General features: G+C 37.6%; 1 protein-coding gene across 1 annotated transcript in view; it reads right to left on the bottom strand.

Annotated features, from left to right (window-relative positions):
• LOC139139584 (uncharacterized) overlaps positions 1 to 21,761 on the bottom strand; it is a 31,114-nt gene extending 9,353 nt beyond the window's left edge. Inside the window, exon 1 of the mRNA XM_070708475.1 lies at positions 21,137 to 21,761. Coding sequence (XP_070564576.1) covers positions 21,137 to 21,301 — 165 coding nt within the window. The 5' untranslated portion in view covers positions 21,302 to 21,761. The remainder of the gene's footprint in view (positions 1 to 21,136) is intronic.
• Between the last annotated feature and the right edge of the window lie 1,074 nt (positions 21,762 to 22,835).

Raw genomic sequence — 22,835 nt, 5'->3', positions numbered from 1 at the left:
AATTGGACGAAAGCTGCCTTCTATCTCAAAGGAGCTCTGATGTAAACTCTCTCTCAAATTGTCCCGCGGCGTTTTTACATGAGCGAATGAACACCACATTCGATAATGAGCCACGCAGGACATTAGCAAGTGTATGAGCAAGTTCTGTCCAATGCAATTACAGAAATGAATATATATGATATTTGGCGGAAGAAGCCATAGATTCTACTGCCTGGAATGTGCTTACCCACTAATAATGAATCGAAACGTTGTGTGTTGACATAATATCGACATTATAGCAAACATAGACCTTCGAATATCTACTCTATGTTCTAACTTAAGCGAAACGGGGGAATTCTGATGATAAGTGGGCCTGATGTGCTTGGAATGATATGCATAAATCCTTGATGTATAAAAAATACAGGCAATGCAGGCAATGGTAACGGAAGAAAAATGTGACTGTATTGAGGATAATGTAATTCAAACGTTTGAATATTTGAATATTAATTAATGCCGCTGTCTTAAAGAGTACTTTATATTTAATTATAAAATGAGCTGCTTTATTTTCATTTATGGCTATCTCCATGACCTGTTCCTACTTTTTTCAAATCTCATTGTTACAATTAGTCTCCATCACCATAAGTTCCCTTGCAACAAATACCTTTGCCACTATCGCTGTCACTATCTCGGCCTATTTTTCCTTGGATTATAACGACTAACCTTCATCTGAACTACAGTGTAATAACCTGGTTTCTCATTCTATTCCAAGTAGGAATGATGTATTCGGCACGGTAGCACAGTTCAGATTTGCTGAAACATGTGTTATTGTGTACCATTGATTTTCAGCATGTAGCCTATTTAATTCAATCATCCAGGAACAGAATCCTCTTGGGTTGCAAATAAAAAAATGATTATCCAACTTTTCAACGTTGTTTGAGGCTAGGACAGTGAAATTGCAATCAATTAAAGCATTTCGAAAATGATTAGGTAGAGTTGATAATGTCTCTTAAGTAAATGACAGTATTTGCAATGACATTGTTCAATCGAGTCCTTGTCCGCTCGAAGGTATATTTTATTTTACGCAGGGCAGTATATTCTGCTATGAGGTCACATGCCATATCGCTGCAGCTAGCAACAGGCTCTGCTATGGTTTTCTCGTAAGGCAGTATGAGACTTAAACTTTTGCTCAAACTTTCCTCAATAAAAATTTCAAGCATTTCGCTTACCAAATTAAGAATTAAAATCAAGGGTCACTCTGCAAAACTTTGCTCTAGAGTAACAAATTACCTAACGTTTGCCGATATTTGAAATTAAAAAAGGCCGCCATATGTGTTAACTCAATGGGGAAAAATATAATTTACGATTTAAAAAAAAAACTGAGGCGAAAAATATAATTTACGATTTAAAAAAACAACTGAGGCGATGAACATTTTTCTTAATCCAAGGACTTCAAAATGAGTCCCCACAACTGGTAGATTAAGGGAATATTTGAAAAATTCCAGGGTCCGAATATCTGTCTCCGAGGCGCATCCTACCTAAACTTGACTTAAAAGAAGGCTTATGAAATGACTTCCAGATCGTTGGCTTTATTTAATGTTGCTGTATGTTGTTCTTGGTCACCATGTTTGAAGATCTGTGTGTTGACAGTGTATTTGATTTGAAAGGTAGAACAAACCGTTTTAAAAATTGCCTCACTCCAAATCTTAGAATTTATCTGCTTAGTTCAATACTGTCAAGAATCAATGTGTATTTTACCCACATGGTTAACAACGAGAGATTTGGTTTATTGGCCTGCTTATCGATCGGATGATTGATAGATTGCCTTCAATAGAATTTAGGTCTTAAACTCTTTTTCAACATTGAGGGACATCTTAATTTTTTCTTGCGCTAGGTGTAGTCCGAAAAAATATCGATAAAACTTGAGTCAAAAAGGAAGGGTGAATTTTAGAATGAGGAATCTTTGATAACCGTATCACGAACGAACCTTTAAGTGAACCCTACACAAGTTTCTTGTTTTCCCTGTCTCTTGCACACTGTAGATTTGCCTGAAGGGACCTTTGAAATCGACAATTTAAATGTTACCATGACAACCATCACACGCCAGTGTTTTGAGAATACTACAGTCTTGCAAAACTTTGATCGAATTTAGCTGTAGATTTTTCCCCGCGTTGCCATTAAGTCTGCTAGAGTATGGCATGCCCTGCAGTTTTACAAGCCCTTTTCACATTTCACATCTTTTAAGTCTTTTGACAATCGGTAGACTGAGCATATTTTTGCACCAACATTCCAGCAAATAATCGAACGACATTGGGGTACTGAAATAGTGATGCAAATGTATATCAAAACCACCATAAGAAATTACGTAACATATGTGAAGCGGTTCTCGAAATTATTTTTTTTAATATTGAAGCGTTGCGTGTATTGACTGCATCCAAAGAGAACAATACTCTAATAGCACAATTTATTACGATCGTTGTTGATTTACAAGTCCCTCTGGTCGGTTCTTCTGTCATGTTGGATATTTACTCGCCCCGAGTTACTTCAAACACGATTGGAACTAGTTTGTGATATTTGGATTTTCATATTTTTTAAATTTCTTAAAAGTGTCAGGTGCCAAATAGTTGAATGTTGCAGAAATACAAATTACTCATAAAAACAAGTGTGTAATGTAAAAAGAAAAGCAGATGAAATAACATTTTTATATTAAATCGGCATTACTTCACCATCCAATTATCCCAAATTAGTTCCAATCGTGTTTTCATAAGCCGAGTTCATTCCGATTTCGTTGTGGTCTGGGTATTTTCTTAATGTATTTTTTGCAGGTGTGTTGAATCCGGGCAGTGTGCGGTCGCCATGGCATTTGCAAAAATACTCCCAACATAATGGACCACAAAACCAGCTTTTTTAGCGATAGCAATTGCCTACAGATCTTGCCTATGTTTACTGTGCGAAGCAGCGGGTTCAACTCTATATATACAACTATATATATATATATATATATATATATATATATATATATATATATATATATATATATATATATATAATGTGCTAGTTGTAACCAGTTAATCCAATGAACAAGTCAAAGAGTGCAGTGTGCTTTGCATCGCAAACTATTATACTCCACTTTTACAGTTATAGCTTGACGTTCAAGTTGGTGAAACGCTGCGAGCGTTGTTTGATTACATCTAAATTATGCATACACACGATTGTTTCTTGCTTCTGCTTGAAAACAATCTTAGATTTGCCGTAGCTTGACTTACCCGATCGTTCAGTGTGTTTGATTACTTTATTGAGCTTGTCGACTTGAATATTTTACAGCTCCGAGCACTTATGTCCCATAGGAAGCGATGTTTAGAAACGAGAAATGTGCATGCATTTCTGCTCTACTGCAGACTGTCTGACTCGAACGCATAATCGTCTTTATTACATGCCTCGTATATCGAACGTTGCGCACTCCATAGGATTCAATGGTAACTCGTTGATGACGTCGCGGGCCGCATAGTCTTCACTTGACTGAAAGTGAACCGGAACTATTTTAACTGGATAACTTTTGGATGTAAAAATGTTGAAATTTTATGTTTTGCATAGGAAATCCGGTTTTTTTTTGAAATTTTGCATAAAAAATCGATAAACCGCATAAAAGTAGTTTAAATATATCAATGCGCCATTCGATGATGGAAACCGTTCCATTTTTATCGGATTTTCGTCGAAGATTGAAATAAAGCATTTGCTTATCATTTGCCAATAAACGAAAATATTTGAGTGAAAACTATTTAAGAGAGGCATGTAATGAAACATAGCCCAAACAAGGGACTATATACCCTCGGGACAGGATACCATTTGCCCTCCTTACGTCGGGCAAATGGTCACCTACCCCATGTATAGGGTATAATATATATTACATAGAACCGAATCTGAATTACTCTCAACCGTTGACTAATCATTTAACGATGATAATTGTCACCTTTGATTTCATTAATGAATTTAATGATTTAATATTTATGAAAGACCAAGATTTTCGAGAGACCCATGGCATCCTTTTCATGTACTGATAGTTTGTCAGAAGGGGAGAATATTTGTAATTGTGTTCATTATCGGCAACACTCGATTGGGCGGGGCTTTTTATTCACTTTTAGGAACTTACGATTTTGGATTAAGGAAATTTTCATGGAAGATGTTCAAAGTATGTTGTCCCTGAAAACACAGACAAATAGAAAGACAAACTAGCAACTGGTATTGTTTAGGGTGTAAAGCGCTTACGTAAGTCCTCCATGTTCGTCTCGCCTCAGGTAGCTGTCGCCTCTCTTTCCGAAGAGTGCCGACCATGCATCCTTCGGCAATTTCCGGATTTTCGCAAATTTTTAAGCGAAAGTATGTTCGGCAAAGTATGTGTTGTTGTTGTCGTGTGGTGCTGAGCGGAATTGGCGTGCTGGCGAAAAGGGGAAAGTTTTGAGCTTCGGGGAGGTGAGTTTTACCATTTTAACAATTCCTCCCACATTTTTATGAATATATAATGAGTGTGTGTTGAACCAAATTTGAAAGTCTTTTATCGATATTGTCTGGTTTTACTCAATGGTTTACGGTCAGTCATATCGTGTTTAAAAGTTGGTCATGAAAGGACATGTTTATGAAACTGCTGGCGTGTTATGTTTTGATTGGCGTGAAGCAGTGTTTCTGCCCTAAGAGCTCGTAAAGTAAGTATGGTTGCAACGCGACTTGCAGCACGATACTACGGTGGCCCAAAACTACCTGTTCTCCGCATTTAAAGTCTACGTCGCATTCAATTGTTTTTCTCTCACATATGTCTCCGCATTCAAAGTCTGCGTCGCATTCAATTTTTTCTCTCTCACATAATTTTATGTCTCCGCATTCAAAGTCTGCATCGCATTCAATGTTTCTTCTCTCACATATGTCCCCGCATTCAAAGTCTGCGTCGCATTCAAGTTTTTTTCTCTCACATATGTGACCGCATGCAAAGTCTGCGTCGCATTCAACTTTTTTCTCTGACATAATTTTATGTCTCCGCATTCAAAGTCTGCGTCGCATTCAATGTTTTTTCTCTCACATATGTCTCCGCATTCAAAGTCTGCGTCGCATTTAATTTTTTTCTCTTACATATGTCTCTGCATTCAAAGTCTGCGTCGCATTCAATGTTTTTTCTCTCACATATGTCTCCGCATTCAAAGTCTGCGTCGCATTCAATCGTTTCTCTCCTAGATGGGCCACAGGCGGCCCAAACACTATCAATAAGCTTATTATTGAGTTTTTCTCAGTTTTCTCTATCAGTTCTTCTGTTTCTTCATGCTCTGACTGATCGTAGTAAATAAAAAGAAATTACTTTATAGCCTAACCTAGCCTCTTGACTCTTTATTTTACACCCCATTACAAGGACGTTTATCTCTCATATACACAAATCTTGTAATTAATTAGTCAACATGACTAATTATGTTAATCCGTGGAGTTATCAGGGATTTTATAGGTTAGTCAACATCGCGAAAGATAGGAAAGGTTACTAAAGCTCCTTTTTCATTTACATCTCTATATTTCCAATGTTGACCAACCTTGATAAGTCCACGGATTAGCATAATTAGTCGTGTTGACTAATTAATTAGAAGATGTGAGAGATAAACATCCTTTTAATGGGGTGTAAAATAAATAAAGAGTCAAGAGGCTAGGTTAGGCTATATAGTCATTTATTTTATTTACTACGATCAGTCAGAGCATGAAGAAAAGGAGAGGGACTGACAGTGACAGAGAAAACTTAGAAAAACTCAAAATAAGCTTTATTAATAGTGATTGGGCAGCCTGTGGATGGCCGTCGCAGTCAATGATTTTGTCACCAACACATGAAGGCGCTGGCAAGTTTTGGTGACCATGACCCTCGCTCCATGACCAATGATTGCATCCGGAAAAAGTATCACTCTTTTAGTGTTCGTGATCGCGAAAAGCTCATTTTTGAAGGTAAGTGACAAAGATATTCATTGTATTGTAAGCTTATGGGGGTAATGATCTAGCCAAGGGGATACGCTGCTCACCAGTATGGACGCATACTATGAGTCCCACATGAGCGTCCAAATGTAAAATGGCAGCCCATCCCACAACTGCCAATACATCCAGGGCTAGACGGTGGCAAGATCATTAACCCCATAAGCTTACAATACAATGAATAACTTTGTCACTTACCTTCGAAATCAATGAGCTTTACGCGATCACGAACACTGAAAGAGTGATACTTTTTCCGGATGCAATTCATGGGTCATAGAGCGAGGGTCACGCTCAAAAAAACTTGCCAGCGCCCTCATGTGTTGATGACAAAATCACTGACTGCAACGCCCATCTAGGAGAGAAACAATTGAATGCGACGCAGACTTTAAATGCGGAGACATATGCGAGAGAGAAACAATTGAATGCGACGCAGACTTTGAATGCGGAGACATATGTGAGAGAAAAACAATTGAATGCGATGCAGACTTTGAATGCGGAGACATAAAATTATGTCAGAGAAAAAAATTGAATGCGACGCAGACTTTGAATGCGGAGACATAAAATTATGTGAGAGAATAAAAATTTAATGCGACGCAGACTTTAAATGCGGAGACATATGTGAGAGAAAAAAAATTGAATGCGACGCAGACTTTGAATGCGGAGACATAAAATTATGTGAGAGAAAAAAATTGAATGCGACGCAGACTTTGAATGCGGAGACATATGTGAGAGAAAAAAAATTGAATGCGACGCAGACTTTGAATGCGGAGACATAAAATTATGTGAGAGAAAAAAAATTGAATGCGACGCAGACTTTGGATGCGGAGACATATGTGAGAGAAAAACAATTGAATGCGACGCAGACTTTAAATGCGGAGAACTGGTAGTTTTGGGCCACCGTACGATGCCATCTCGTCGTCCTTTTCGCATTATCTCGTGCAATTATCAACCACGAACAAAGTCTCCAAAATGTGACACTTTTGAAGCTCATTTTAATATGAAAAGGCCATAGTCTAGCGAGACGACCATTGAACAAAAGGCATGCCGCGTTGCTAGTCTGTCTTTCTATTTGTCTGTGCTGAAAATTGTCACTGGCCGCGAAAGGATGCGTTCGCCACTCTGGGAATTTCGTCCTTCGCTAGGTTAAATTTTTAAAAGGAATTGGATAGCACTTAAACCTTCGAGCATTTTCATTCACAAATTGGTCGGATAAGCTTGCCCATGTCTGTTATCATGGTTATGTGGCGTTTGAGCATTCCGTGGTAGAAAAGAAACTCTAATATCCGTGTACTTAGTTACAAACCCGGCAGCGTTTCACATTGTTCCCTACTGGGCAGCATGGAGCCGATCGCGCCAATATTTGTAATAATTAAGGAGGTAGAAACAAGTCGTGCCAAATTCTAAGAACATACAAAACGTGACTGGTACGGTTTATAAGATGTATTTATAGGAACTGACTGATTTTAGGTGTTTGTCATTATGTTGTAGATTATTACTAATTGTTGTTTGGTAAGTTTAAAAACACATATAACGGTATCGTGAATATATATTTTACTCTCCATTCTGATATTACTGTGGTTCCAGCCAACTGTCACACTCTGGATATCTTTTTCTGTTGTTCTCTTTCCATTATTGTCTCGCACAGTTTAGGCCATCAGATATGCCCTTGCCATACATATATTAAATAGTCTACGTACACGTTTGAAACGGTAAGTTATTCTGCGAAATTTATTCCACGAGTCTGTGAGATTACATTTAACTTCTCGCTCGTGAATGTGACGCACTTTCCTATGCCAGTTGAATGTGCCGGGATAACCAGCCATTTATATTAGATGCCAGTACATTCACAATATATTTTAGCTATCACGATCTTCGTCCGCAGGCTATTTAGGCATTTTAGATGAAAACAGGGTTGGCACTGCGTAAACTTTAATACGTGAGGCTCTCATTTTGGTTTGCGAAATGGAATACGCTGAAGAATGTGGAACTTTCCCAGAGGGTATTTAACATTATGTTGTCAGGGATTGGAATGTATTGAGGCAGAGGATTGCCCATAGGTACTATGGTTTTAGCATTGTTGTAAACGTAGAGACGCAAGCAATGCTGTAATAATACTGTCATTTTATCAAACTTTAACAATGGATTCTGAAAAAGAAGCCAGCTTGGAATAACTGGATCCATAAACGGTGAAATGGTGTCACATTTCCTGATTTCAGAATAAAATAGTATGTTTTCTTCTAAAAAGGATACAAAGATCTGAGTAAACATGTTTCTCACAAGAAGGTTTCTAATTGAAAAAAATATCGCATCGTATCTCGATCACTTGGTCAGCAACGTACCCGTGTCTTCATTTATCGAAACTGATGCACATTGGAAAGTCTTACAGTCAAATACTTTTAATCGGCTGCAAAAACATTACAGCAAATATTTTAACGCTGTTTCTTAGAAGGCAAGAATTTTTCTTGACAAAACATCATTACATTTATGGCCAACTACTTTATTTATTCATTAGTGATATCATTTATCATATCACGATATACAACCTAATACAAGCTGTCGTACAATCGAGTAAGAATGTACTTCCATTCGATGTAGTCATGGAAGTGAGTTTGTAACATAAACGTTTTCATCATTTTCCCGAAAACTAAGTCTTTAGAGAAAATCGATGGCAGGTTTAGTTAATCAGTTAGTTAGTTGGTTTTTAGTTGTGTAGTTAGTTCCAGTTTTGTTTTCAGATGATTTTTTGACGGTCACAGAACAACGGAAAATAAACTACAAAACTAACCCACAGTATAATATAGTACATGACAATACTTGTTGCGGGTAATTCCACGACTTAAACACCGTGCCATGATTTGTATATAAAAGAAATAAATAAAATAATGCATGAGACTCACCTAACGTCACGTATAGATAGGTCTAACATTGAGCAAGGTGCATATAACGAAAGATAACAAGATTCTATTAGCTTAATTTATTACGATCAGTGATTCTTCAAATTATACAAATCTGTATTGACATTAAATTATGGTGAGTGTGTGAGTGTATTGACATGTCTTTGGAAAAACTTCAGGCAAATTAGGTACATATGTGCATGGGAACGTAAAATAGACTCTTGACAGAGCGAAGTTGTTTATTTTCTAACATATAACATGAATAATAAATGGAACAGGGTTTTGCATGACACAAATGTTTCCGTTGACACTTATCCATCATAAGTGAAGTATTTCTGCCACACTTAGTTTGGTCACGTGGGAAACCTATTCTAACGACGTCCTTGAACGTGATTTGTATGTTAATTTAATTGGCACTATGGAAAATTACAAAATAAATAATAGATCGAATCACTTTAATTTATTCAAACGAATATCTCTCTGTCAGTGAGCTAAACTTTCGCACAGAATGTACTCAGAAAGCGTTTGGTGCATTGTGTGTATGAATGCAGGCGGAAAAAATAGTCAACAGTATACATGGGTGTGCAGTGGATTGAAAAAGTGTTGCCAGTATGTTTCCTTGATATATATATATATATATATATATATATATATATATATATATATATATATATATATATATATTCCTTGATATATATATATATATATATGAAAAATATTATAGAATATAATCGCAATCATACCAATCCATAATCCAATGACAGCAGGTCAGAATTCGTAAGACAATAGTTGTAAACATAGACACAAAACAGCACAGAACAGACAGTAAATAGACGCTACACAAACAAAGTCATATTCATGAAAGAAAGATATATGGACCTCTGGCCAGAAGACCAAGAAGTGAAATAGAAATAGAAATAGAAAAAGAAAAATAGAAAATTATAAATATTTAGTTTGACTTGATATTTTGAGACTGATGGCCCTGTATTTTCCTTGCGCTATGCGAAGGTGCAGATTGGAACATTGCTGGATTATAAGTGGTATGCGAGAATGGTATGCATTGTTTAACGTCAAGGGGATCGCCAGTCCCGAAAGTAACAGGAAATATCCCTGCATTTTCCCTGGCGAGCAGTCTTCGGAATAATAATAATAATAATAATAACAAGGCAGTATTGCTGAAGGCAATGAGTACTTGGGCCGTGATAGAGTAATTTTGAGGACAATATATACTACTATTCAAATATGGTCTTGAATTTCCTCCTGTCAATGAGGCATTTGATTAACTGGTTATTAAACGAAGCAATGGCATGACAACGGCAAAATATGTCTAGCAACTTTTGTGGAGTTTGAGGCAGGGGTTCTTTATTTATAGTGGAAATTGCTTAAACTCCTTAAATATTCAAATTACAGCAAATTTCTTTTGTTCTCGATGGTAGATGTCTAATATTTAGATGGGCATATTTAGATTTCTACCCTATAGTTATCCCTATATACCAAAAATCGGACATCCAGCTCTATTGCCTTGCTCAGAATTAGATATGCGCATAATTAATGAGGTACAATATGTGGTGTCATAAGGTGTCCCAACATACCATTTATGAAGGGTGTAGCACTTGTGGTTACTGAGTTGTGGACAAATATATATATTTGAGGTCAAAGTCATCAGGTCATTGAGGTCACGTGACATTTTGTCAAAATAATTGTATTGCTAAGTTATTCCTATATACCAAAAATCAGACCTCCAGCTCTATTGGCGCGCTCAAAATTATATATGCGCATAATTAATGAGGTACAATATGTGGTGTCATAAGGTGTCTTATCATACCAAATATGAAGGATGTAGCACTTGTGGTTACTGAGTTGTGGACAAATATATATATTGAGGTCAAAGGTCATTGAGGTCACGTCACATTTTGTCATAATAATTGTATTGCTAAGTTATTCCTATATACCAAAAATCAGACCTCTAGTTCTATTGGCTCGCTCAAAATAAGATATGCACATAATTAATGAGGTACAATATGTGGTGTCATAAGGTGTCCTTTCATACCAAATATGAAGGGTGTAGCACTTGTGGTTACTGAGTTGTGGACAAATATGTATATTTGAGGTCAAAGGTCATTGAGGTCACGTGAAGTTTTGTCAAACAAATTATATTGTTAACTTATCCCTATATACTAGTATCAGAAATCAGACCTCTTGCTCTATTGGCTCGCTCATAATTAGATATGCACATAATTAATGGGTACAATATGTGGCGTCATAAGGTGTCCCATCATACCAAATATGAAAGGTTTAGCACTTGTGGTTACTGAGTTATGGACAATAATGTATATTTCAGGTCAAAGGTCACCAAGGTCACATGATATTTTGTCAAAATGTCTGAGATATCTGCGTGAACCGATGGACTCACTGATGGACTCACGGACGGATATGAGCCAATCTATAAGCCCCCTGGACTTTATCCGTGGGGACAAAAAACTGTGTCACTGCATCCTTTAGGCAATATGAATACAATGAGAAACTAATTTTTATTTTTCTTGGCATCATACATGCGAGTCTATGGAGAACTGCCTTATACATGGGAGTCTATGGAGGTGTAAACTAAAAAGTCCTCTAACACGGCCAAATTCGATCGCATTGTGAAACAAATCGACGTGCATCTGTATGGGGTTGGGTACTATTCTTGTGCAAAGTTTGAAAGAAATTGACCAGGGCATGTCTGAGATATCTGCGTGAACGGACGGACGGACGGACTGACATGACCAAACCTATAACTCCCCCAGGACTTCGTCCGTGGGCACTAAAAACAACGCAACAGTTATTACAGCTACACGGCGGTAGGTTCATATCCAGAGCCCCGTACGGTCTGCCGCCGTCGCTTGAAAACAATCTCATGAACCCGGCCATATGGGCAGCTGGCCGGATGCATGACTTCCCGGAGAAGGCGAGCTGTCACGTTCAAGCTCAGGATTATTTGTCGATCAAATTTCAATAAATTTACCTTACCTAGATGAAATTTTGTCTATAGGCTGAAATTTCGCCGAAGTTTGACAAAATTACATCGATTTTTCATGTTCATATGCGACATTTTTGAGTTTGAGTGCAGACAGAAATAAGTTTTGAGGCAACATGGCTGCGACCCCATGTTGACCCCTAGCCCTGCGTACGATGCTATGTGCTACAGCTAACACACAGCATCGTACGCAGGGCTAGCGAGAGAGTTGCCGACATCGACGGTTATTTACGAGAAGTGAATAAAAGACTGTCATTTTTGGAAGCGATCGAGTAGCTGAGGTAGGCTGGGATACGACTTGGGCCCAAGAACGCTGAATTTCGGCAGTAATTTGGCTTTTTACGTCAAGTCCCAAATGGATTTGAAGTCACCGACCCAACGTACGGGTCTTTGCAGGGCTGTGGTGAGCGGGGCGAATTAGCTGTAGCGGAACACACAGCATCGTACGCAGGGCTAGTTGACCCCAAGTGAAAATGTGTTCGCGATCAAATCTTCCTATATTTTTTTCAGAATTTTCGACAAAATCATTGCTTCTTACATCTTTTGTAAAATATAAAATACTAAAATAAAAACTGCGATGTGCCATGTCTCCAGATTTCTAAAATATCGTTCGTTCGACCGTTCGACGCAAACTTGTGACGCAGTTGAAATTCAATACTGACCGCCAAATAATCTTAATGAGACGAGATCAGTCTAGACATCCTCCAAATTATCCAACCATTCGCGTTGGAGTTCAGCTCGCTTAGAGTATCATAACATTTTTCGGCCTTCTTTTAGATCGACCCTAATCTCTCCCATTTAGGAAATAAATACACAAGCTACCTCGACAAAACTTCGTGCACCATCCAAGACCAAACGCACTACAAATCTGTCTTGACGTCATCATCTCCTTACATGGTAATCGGCATACCGTATTTTTTAGCAAAGGAGACACAGAATACGTCGGAGTATTCAGTTTCAAAACGATTACATTGTGTGATGTTGTCAAAAAAAGTAATGTTACTGCAGTGGTATAAATTACAAAACACAAAAGTTCAAATCAGTTATTTTGGACTGGCTTTACCCAACATTTCATATTGTTTCTTATGCCAGATTTGACCACGTGCTTACTGGCGACCCCTTTACATGCAAATTTTGTGTCAAATGGTGTGTTTCCCTGGAAAAACAAACGTACGATTCTAAATGAAGGAGGCGAAATTTGCCCTCAAAACTCGAAACCACCCCTTTGGGGTGTACCTAGCTATTTTTAACGAGCTTCTCGAATCTGCAGCTCTATTTCGAAATGATGGTCTGGTTTTCTCAGCTCAAGGATAAGTGTTCTCCATCGCTGTGGGCATTACTATTCTCAACCGGGGGTACAGTTTCCAGTCGTAATGTTTTTCATTGTGTCAGGGATATAAAACCTTTCCTTTTCAAACTTTCTCTTTGATTAACACTAGTCCACATCTTGTCAGCGATTAAACATGTTTCAAGTTTAAATGTTAAATTCTGGTCTCGAGCCCTCTGTTCGACCAAACTGAAATTACCCCTCCCACTTTGCTCGTCCAGTGGGTGTAGCAAGGGTCGTGCCATCGCCTAGGAAACGGAGGGTGCATTAATTGTTGCATTTCGATGCACATTTTGATTATATTCAGAAGATTTTGTGGCAAAAACTCAGATAGAGAAGCATTTATATTCACATCTCACTTATTCAAGACTGGCTGAGAGCAGCACTTCCATTCCGTTAACATCATTACGCCATTTATTATGCCAAGAAAGATGAAGCCAATACATTTTGCCCTCCCTGGTCTCAGCCAGAAATGGTTATACCTTACAGTTTTTTCCCACGGAATGAAAACAAATGTACTTGGGCTGAGGCCCAAGTACAATAAATCATTCCCAGTATCTCAATGCGAACCGCTTTCAACCAGTTTTAAAGCATTGTCCTTCACTTTCTATAGGGTACGGGAAACGAAGAGCATACATATGGCCTACTTGCAGATATACCTGATTTTTCACCCGGTAGACATACATATAACATTGTGTATAACCGCTTGGGTCAGATTTATAATCACGGAAAAATCAAGAAACGTTCTCATTGACAATTGTGAGTATAAAAGATCATACCATAATGTGCAGATCATCACCAGGGATGAAAGTAGACCCTCTCAACTCACAATGAAATAGTGATTTGTCAGTGTTTTCGATTATTGGTCATTTTAGGGAAAGTATTTCTCGAATTACAGTGACAGTCTGTCGGTAGACGTGCCCAGGCTGACTCTATATTCAGTATGATTGTTTTCAATTTTTTACTTCAATCACTGAAATAAACCTCAACGCCACAGCCTGGATGTTTGCTTTTCAGTTATATAGTAAAATAAAATGTACAAAAAATAAATTGTACGAACAAGATTGTATTTTGCACTTTTCTTTTCATCCTTTCTTTCATCTCTGTGTCATTTTCCTTCATTTTGAGTTATATTTTCCCGACAAACTAGATATTATTTCTTTCAAATTATGGTTTAAGGTCTAGGTGTGTCCTTGGCAAGATTTGCTCGAATTGTGATAAAATAGCGGGATCTATAAGAGGCTATCTGATGAAAAAAATCTTTATAGAATTAATAATCCTGCTCTGAAATTAACTGCTAGTTACTGGGACGTTGTCATTCAGATATGTTAAATGCAGTTGTCAATCTCATTATTTGTGCCACAAGTAATTCAGATCGTCTTATTTCTCCATGTCTGACATAGTGTTATTCAGCCATATTGTCCGGTTCGTTGCTTTTGTTCATTCGTTTCAAGGTGTCATGCCATTCTGTCTTTTACGATACGAGCTTCTAATGAGATGTACAGTCAGTGTAATAATCCCTCACGTTTGCAGTCGTTAGCGCCACCTTATAGCGGGAATTAAGGTAGGCAATTAACTGATATGGACTGTGTCCTTCAGAATAGGACGTATTGATAGTGACGTTACTGTACATGCGTGTAGCCCAATAGCTGAATGTATTAAAAACAGTAAAACCTATCCTCAGGAATTTGGTAAGCAAGACAATAGTTAGATGAGTGAATGTTTTCTATTTTTATGAAAGATAAAACATCGCCAACGAGTTGATGACGTAAAAAACGCTATCACTGGATGTATATGTATCTTTTATGGTAACGAATACAAAATATTGTTTTAAAAATATACATTTACTTGCAATCTAATAACTTGATTAAAACACTGGCAGAATAGATTCAAGACCTGCTACAGGTATGGCTGATTTCGCAGCATTTTCCAAAAAAGACTTCAAAATAGACAATAAGCAGAAGTGGAGGTTTCTTATCAATAAACTTATTGTGCCTGGCAATAATAATATATAAAATGATGTAGGGTAATTGCCTGCGCCCGGGCAACCGACAACTTTAGCAAAGATTTTTGATACGGTACACATTCACTTCAGAAAATGTCGTGGTTTACGATTCACATTGCTATCATAGTAAACAGTATGCAAACCTAGCCTTCAAACTGTCTTTGCTTAGATGACCCAGAAAACAAGGAAACCCTTTCGGTTCACGTTTCAATAACGTTTGAATCCATAAGATTTTCTCGTTACTGCAACGCAAAGATTGAACATGCAAAACATTCATATAAGGGGGGAAATACTATTAACATTTGTCATCCACTTATACTCTAGAATTGTCATAGGAACAAAGAAATTTTGATCTTCATCCTTAGAACAAGAAACACTATAAGAAAAGATGGTAAAGCTTAATTGTTGTGTTGTGTTATATATATATATATATATATATATATATATATATATATATATATATATATATATTATATATATATATATATATATATATATATATATATATATAAAAGGCATTCTCTCTCTGGAGCCTAATATTGTAAATAGGGAGCAGATGGAATGGGAACTATATCACAACTTGGTACATAAATTTTTAACAAGGAAGTATCTTGAGCACATGTATTATTCATGTCTGTATTTGTATTTTTCAATCATGAGTACACGATCTTTTGACTTTTGATCTCAACGTCTTCTCTCTTTAATATGGATGTTTTCTGTGCTGCATTCCGCGACAACCCTGATACTGTCCCAGCTAAATGTCAACGTACTGTCATTATCGTTGATATTCAACGAAATTATATAAGGTGATACTCCTACTTTTGCACACGCCCCAACAGTTAAAAACCAATAAAGCTCACAGGAGAAGGTAAGCAGCTTTTGTTGGTGTCGTTTTTAATTCCCACAATACAGGGCTCATTTCTTGCTTCCAGCTTCTTTGTCAACACATTAGAGTTTCTCCTGTACTGTCAAACTGCCTTTCTACTATGCTATGCTGCCGATTTATCTCGAGGAACCAGTTGAGTTGAATTGACATGTGTCCATAGTCGAAGAACTATTTTGATATCATGCAAGCTGGAATGCGAAATCTTTAAGGTAATATGTAGAACCGATACGCCCATCAAACATTTATGCGGCTGTTTCTCGTTTTTCAAGCAGGTCTCGTACAAAACTAATGCCCTGACGTGCTTTTTTATTTTTATTTTCCTGCAATTTTTAAACTCACAAGATCAAAAGGAAGCACACATTACACTCATTGAGACAAGTATTCGCGTAATATTTCCATGCGCTGCTTTTCAAGTAACTTGCTTACTTTAGCCTCTCCCTAAGAAAGCGGGATGCATTCAGTGCTGATAAGGTCATGTTGCACGTTGTAGGAAGGGCTGTGTTGTATATATTCATAAATGATATAGTAAAACTCACTGTCTTTCCAGATATTATTTCGTGAAGTTGATGAGTACTGGTAAAAAGCCATGCATTTATATAAACTTTACGACGCACACGTGCAGATAATCGGACACAAACCTTTTGACACGAACTAAAAGGTTTTTCCTCGGGTCCTCTAGCTTTGCATTATATCCCTATCCCTTGATCTTAACGACTCCCTAGGTTACTAGTGATTAATGTGAATCGCTGTTTCTTTCCACTGATCGAGTCACTCTCGCTACTGGCCAAATGTCTTGAAGTTGATCATTTCAATTTAAGGCGCCTTTCTTAATCTTTCCAGAAACGGGTCTTATTTCTGACAAATATTTCACAGCCTGGGCTTTCTTTCTCTGTCCCAGACAGCAAATGATAAACTGAAATGCATTTTGTCGTGCGGTTATTGCCCTGAGAACATGCACAGTCATGCCATGTAGAAGAACATGTTATTGATACGAATTGACAAACCGACAGAACTCCCTTTGCAGTGATAACGGTTGCTCGGCGCAAACACCCCTGAATGACTGCATTGAATGAATCGTAAAAAAATTGCACGTCAGCCTCATCATGACGTCGCAGTACGCTGGTACCATCACCGAGTAGTAGATTTTCAAGATAACGCTGCTGTTGTTGTTATTTTCTATTGTATCTTGGCCCTAGCAATTACTTATTTACCTTCAATGACACTGATTATTGGACCTGTTTTGATGTCATATTATCTACGTTGAATCAACTTCCTTGGAGCAAACCCTTTCAAAGTTTGATATTTTCACGTACTTGGGAAAGCCATGTTTAACAACCAACATCAAAGCCTTCACAACATTTTGCAAAACATTTAGGTAGTTTGTATCGAGCGGCTGTACTATGAGACTTTAGCGAAATATAAGAAATATAAACGAAGTTCACACACATGATAAAAAGTCGAATCAGTGAACTGGGACAGTCCTGTATGACAATTACTCACTAATATCAGAAGAACGAAAGGAAATGCCATCCCTCAAACGTATCGAAGCTAGCTTATTCAGAAAAAAACTGTACATGCTCGATGTCATTCTAGGTAGTTTCACTTTCGATCAGCTTGCAGTCCTCGTTTTCTTCAAGGCATCTCTAATGGCTCACTGCAACTGGTATATTACCACAGACTTGCAGACGATTGCATCATAAATTTATTTTTGATAGCGAGAAATAGAAATGGAAAGAACGATATAGACAACATCAGACACTATACCTATCTCTGAATGCAGATGCTTAATGATTTGGGGGGAAATCCGTGTCTGTTCTATTGTTAGGCGATAACACTTCGCAAACAATAGATTGGGCCTATCATTACGTTAAGAAGTCAATTTAAGTCAATTCCCTTTTAATCACAATTGATTTCAAAAAAGGAAAAGACCACTCATTATTCTAATTTTGACTTAAATTTTAAGATCTTGATAGAACTGCAAGAATACAAAGTAAATAAAACGGGTTAACTGAAGAAGATTGATCTCGTTCAGAAAATTGTTTGTCTCGGGGCTGTATTGGAGTCGTATTCATAGACTTCATTCTCTGTACCCCATGCTGTATCGGCATGTTCGTTCTATAAATCATTTACAGACTTGTTTTCATCGAATTTTATCAGACGTATTACCATTTTTGTGTGCTATAGGTTTGTTAATTTGATGCTCAAACAATTTCACTCCCCATATTCAGAGCCACCTTGCGGACACTAATACAGAGCTGCAGTAACTCGATTCCGCTTCTAGTCGAAGGACTATTGCAATTTCTTGGAAGACTATTCCTCTGTGGACATATTTTGACGATGAAATATGGAGTAAATTTGTCTAAGGGTGTCCTATTTTGTATTCAGAAGAAAATCAGGTATCGACATTTTCGTCATCGTTGAATGGACATAGGCTTCGATGTTTTCAGTCATTTGAAAATTGCAAACAAAGCGATATGTTAGCTCCGGTCGGTCGTGTTACGGCCCAAAGGGTCTGTGGTCATGTGTATTGAATATTAAAGGACGAATATCGTGTCGGTTTTCAGTCAGCAGCTGGGGGGTCATAGGGGTTCATTTTTGCATACAAACTAAAATTCCCTTGAAACTCTAATTTTACAGAGTTCAGGACAATTAGTCGATTTTCGGTGAAAATTTTGAAGTATAACTAAAAAGGTTTGACTCGAACAAAATTTGAGAAACCTTTAACGCTCCCTGTACCCGATTTGTGACTGAAGTTTTTAAAATCAGACTCAAGATCTACTTTTTTGAGAGATTTTACCAATGTGACACTGTGCAAAGCGCCATGTGAACAGCTTTATGGATATCAGGGGCTATATAAATTTCTTATCTCATCATATAGCATTATATGATAAAAAGTAAGGCGTAATGTGAGCTTCGATGAATTTCAAATGTCTCCATATATTCAGCAACATGCAAACCGAAGCTAACTTATTTTTAACTGAGTTCGTGAGCGTACATTATTCGTAATGTTTCGATTTCTGTCATTTGAAAAATGACCAAACTTTCCAAAATAAAGAATGTGTGTATCCGGAAACAAGGCTTCGGTGAAAAGGTAGGCAAGTCACACATTTGTAATGGTTTGACATATTTTGCTCGTCGAGACAGAGTCGAAACTGGAAAATGGAAAACTCTAATTTGAAAACAAGTTTACGATCAGGTTTTAGGATAGGGACGATCGGGTTACCGGAAATAGCACATTTTGCCGTAAGGGAAGAATTAATTTACCAGAGTACAATGTGTCTTCAAAAGCGTTTGGATTGTTTGTATTCTATATATCATGGTCCCAAGAAGATTAGGTTTCATTAAATCAATGATTAAATGATTAAAGACACTGATCTCTCCTATAACAACACCTAAAACAGATCTGCGACAGAATCACAAATTTGACGATCTCGCAACCACGTGTTTCCGAAAAATACTTAATCTGGACGCGCGTTGAAGTGATATTACCTCTCGCATATCATGATCACGAGATTTATCCTTATGTATCATATTCACAGACAGATTTGAATTATTTAAAGATTCTAAACTTGATGGGGTACATTGAGTTGTTATGAGCGATATTGTGTCTATTGTTACATTCAATAAGAAATGCATTATAAGTGTCTTTGAGCTTGCAAGAAGAGCTTCTTTACACGACGAACTGTAGACTTCGCATGATCCGTGCAAAACTGACCTTTTCGTATTTAGCACAGAATATATCTAAATAGATTAAAGCGTCCTATTTGAGAGAAAAGAGGCGATATATAGAGTAATATGAAGTTGTTATGGCTAATGTATATTTTATTGCAGCGTCATTACAAACAGTATTGGTAAATCGGTCCCATTAAAAGGGATTTAATTTTAGCTTGGCGGCATATTTGTAATAGATAAGGCCTTGTTCGAGTAATCATATTCGTTCACAACAACTTCCAATCGATAACCACTAAAATGAAACTAGGGCTAAACGGGTCAGCCATGATAAAGAGATTCTTCTTATAAAATAGCCTTCTTAATTTGCCATAGTAAGGTATGTAAATTTTTGTAATTTCTAGTATAGTAACCTGATAAAAAGGTTCTATTTACACTAATGCACGACCATCGTTTTGTAACTGTTAAATACATTAAGATTCTATCTACACAACTGTTAAAATAATAATGAAATACATTGTACGAGCTACGATCATTTTGAACTTGCGTAATAATTAAGTCACAATGATGTCAATGATAAAAACGAGATAAGTAAAACCGACACGAAATCGCGAAATTGACATGTTTCTCCCAGTTTATGCTAACCATTAACTGTTTGCTAGTAGCCTAATAGATTTACATATGGTACTTAAATATAGAAATCTGAGTTTTCACATCTTAACTTGAATGACCCTGCCTTGTTTTTTCTGTGATATATAAAGCTATGAAAATACGAAAATACAATGATCGCACTGTTCCGATTTTTATTTAGCACATCCATCTGCCACAACACTTTGTAAGTAGAGCCTGTTGTGTCAAAAACCATTAATCTTCATATGCGATGAACGAAAGGAAAGTCATGAAGTGTTAACCTGAAGTAAAGCATCATGAAATATACCAGCATTTGAAACTGTGTAGCTCTCTCTCTCTCTCTCTCTCTCTCTCTCTCTCTCTCTCTCTCTCTCTCTCTCTCTCTGCATGATTTACTGATAACGAGGTATTTTCACGCCAGTCCTTTCTCTCAAACAACTGCAGCTGCCACAAGCCTTCGTACAAGACAGAACTCTACGATTTTGAGAACTTAAATCATTCTGACAATCTGAGAAAAGGTGGTACAAATAAATGATGTTTGAAATCATGATATTCTAGAAGGATAACAGGCCAATGGCATTCATACTTTGTACTGCATAAAGAACACCAGGTACCTACTTCACTACTCAGTGCCACCTTTCCACTTTGAAGCGCATAAACCCCGTAATAGTACAAGGTTGTAATGTAGGAAGTCATACAATAATGCAATGCTTCAGAATTTTATCTTTCATGTAAAACTTACCAAGACTCCTGTCCACACCGGCGACCCGGCATTTCTGTAGTAACCAGACAAGAAGCAGACAGAGAGGCACGGTGCTCCAACAATCAGTAGCACAACGCCGCCAAAAATGATAGCGATACTGATGCCGTACATGTTATCCTTTGAATATGGCATTGTGACTGTCATTCACCAGTGCGAATTTGTCACGGTTTCTCAGCCTGGTGCGGCACAGGTGCCCTTATGGTGACCTTTTCACGGAAAACCCGACTCGTGAGGCTCACGCTGAACACAGCAATGTGAACACAAAGACCAAGTGCTGTGTCTGCGTTGAAGCAAGTCAATGTGTATGTGTACCTTGGGAAATATGACCCGATTCTCCATCAGCTTGTAGAACACTTCTCTCGCGACGCGGTGTTTCTGTCATATCCTTTATACCTTGAATAGACAAGTGCTCGGTTAGATATTTTCCATGTGGAAAAACAAGTGCAGCGTTTTCTTCTCCAGGCTAGCAAACATTCAGACGTTTAGTTTCGTGGGTACTCGCCAAATGAAAACGCAGGCAACATAGTCACCATAATGTTTTACGAAGATCTTTGCCTCCACCTAAGGGTGCCGAATGTTTCTGACAGCTACAGGCATTTCAAAAACCAGTCGCACTTTTCAACAAAAAACGAACCTTTTGGAAATATCGTCTTGCGGCGAATAACAAGCTCTTGTAGATATGCCCTGGCAACGAACGACAATGCTGATTTAGATGAGTTCATCATATATCAATCCGAACAGTAGAGGCCGAATCAGTCAATGCGCATGTCGAGCGACGCTGGCAAATTCGACGATAATGATCCACTGATCTTAACTCAACAATCGAATTCAGCAAACTACGCAAAAACGTAGGTGTACAGGATTTGTCTTGTCGCCTTTTTCTCATCCAATATATAATCTTCGTCACAAATTTGATAACTCGCCGAAACCAGGACTATTAGATTATCTTACTGGTACTTTCAAGATATGGAAAATGCGTGATGTTCATATCGAATACGATATTTTCAAAATTTAATCAGTGTTTTCAGCTAGATTACTCTTGTTTCGACCAGCGACACCAACACTTTTTGCCAAGGGATAGATTTATTTTCTATCTCCGTCACCCAACGCAACGCAGTCAAACTATCTAGTGGAACATGTTAGAGCGCCATCTCCTGATGATAGCATTGACGTAGCTAAAAAAACGGTACAACATCTCATAATGTACGATATCTAGTATATGGAGGTGGCACATAATTTAGCATAACGTAGTAATTGGACGATGGGACTGGAATACTGCAGTTCGCTTAAGCCTGTTTTTTATAACACTAATTTCTATCTGTGAATTGTTAGAGACAGTGCATATGCTGTAATCTGATCGTAGTATAGTAAATTAGGACACATTATTTTAAATTTCAACACATAAAGCACTCTGGGAGTGCTGTCTACCCCTCTAAGGTTTTCAAAGACTCCTCGATGAAACGGTGAAACGTATTCTGGTTTACATCTAGACAAACTCAAATGTGAATGCCTGCCTCAATATCTTTCAATATTAAACACGATGGTATGTACATGTAAAACAACACGAAATAACAAATATGCGTTCTAGTCAAGCAGTAATCCATTTGTACTTCAATTAAATGCGTAAGTAGTTACTTATGAAAACGCAACTACAGATCGGTCAATTTTATACACGAAG

Source organism: Ptychodera flava, chromosome 9 (genome assembly GCF_041260155.1).
Source record: "Ptychodera flava strain L36383 chromosome 9, AS_Pfla_20210202, whole genome shotgun sequence".
Taxonomy (NCBI): domain Eukaryota; kingdom Metazoa; phylum Hemichordata; class Enteropneusta; family Ptychoderidae; genus Ptychodera; species Ptychodera flava.
Note: the sequence above shows the minus strand (reverse complement) of the source record. Positions and strands in the feature narration are given on the sequence as shown.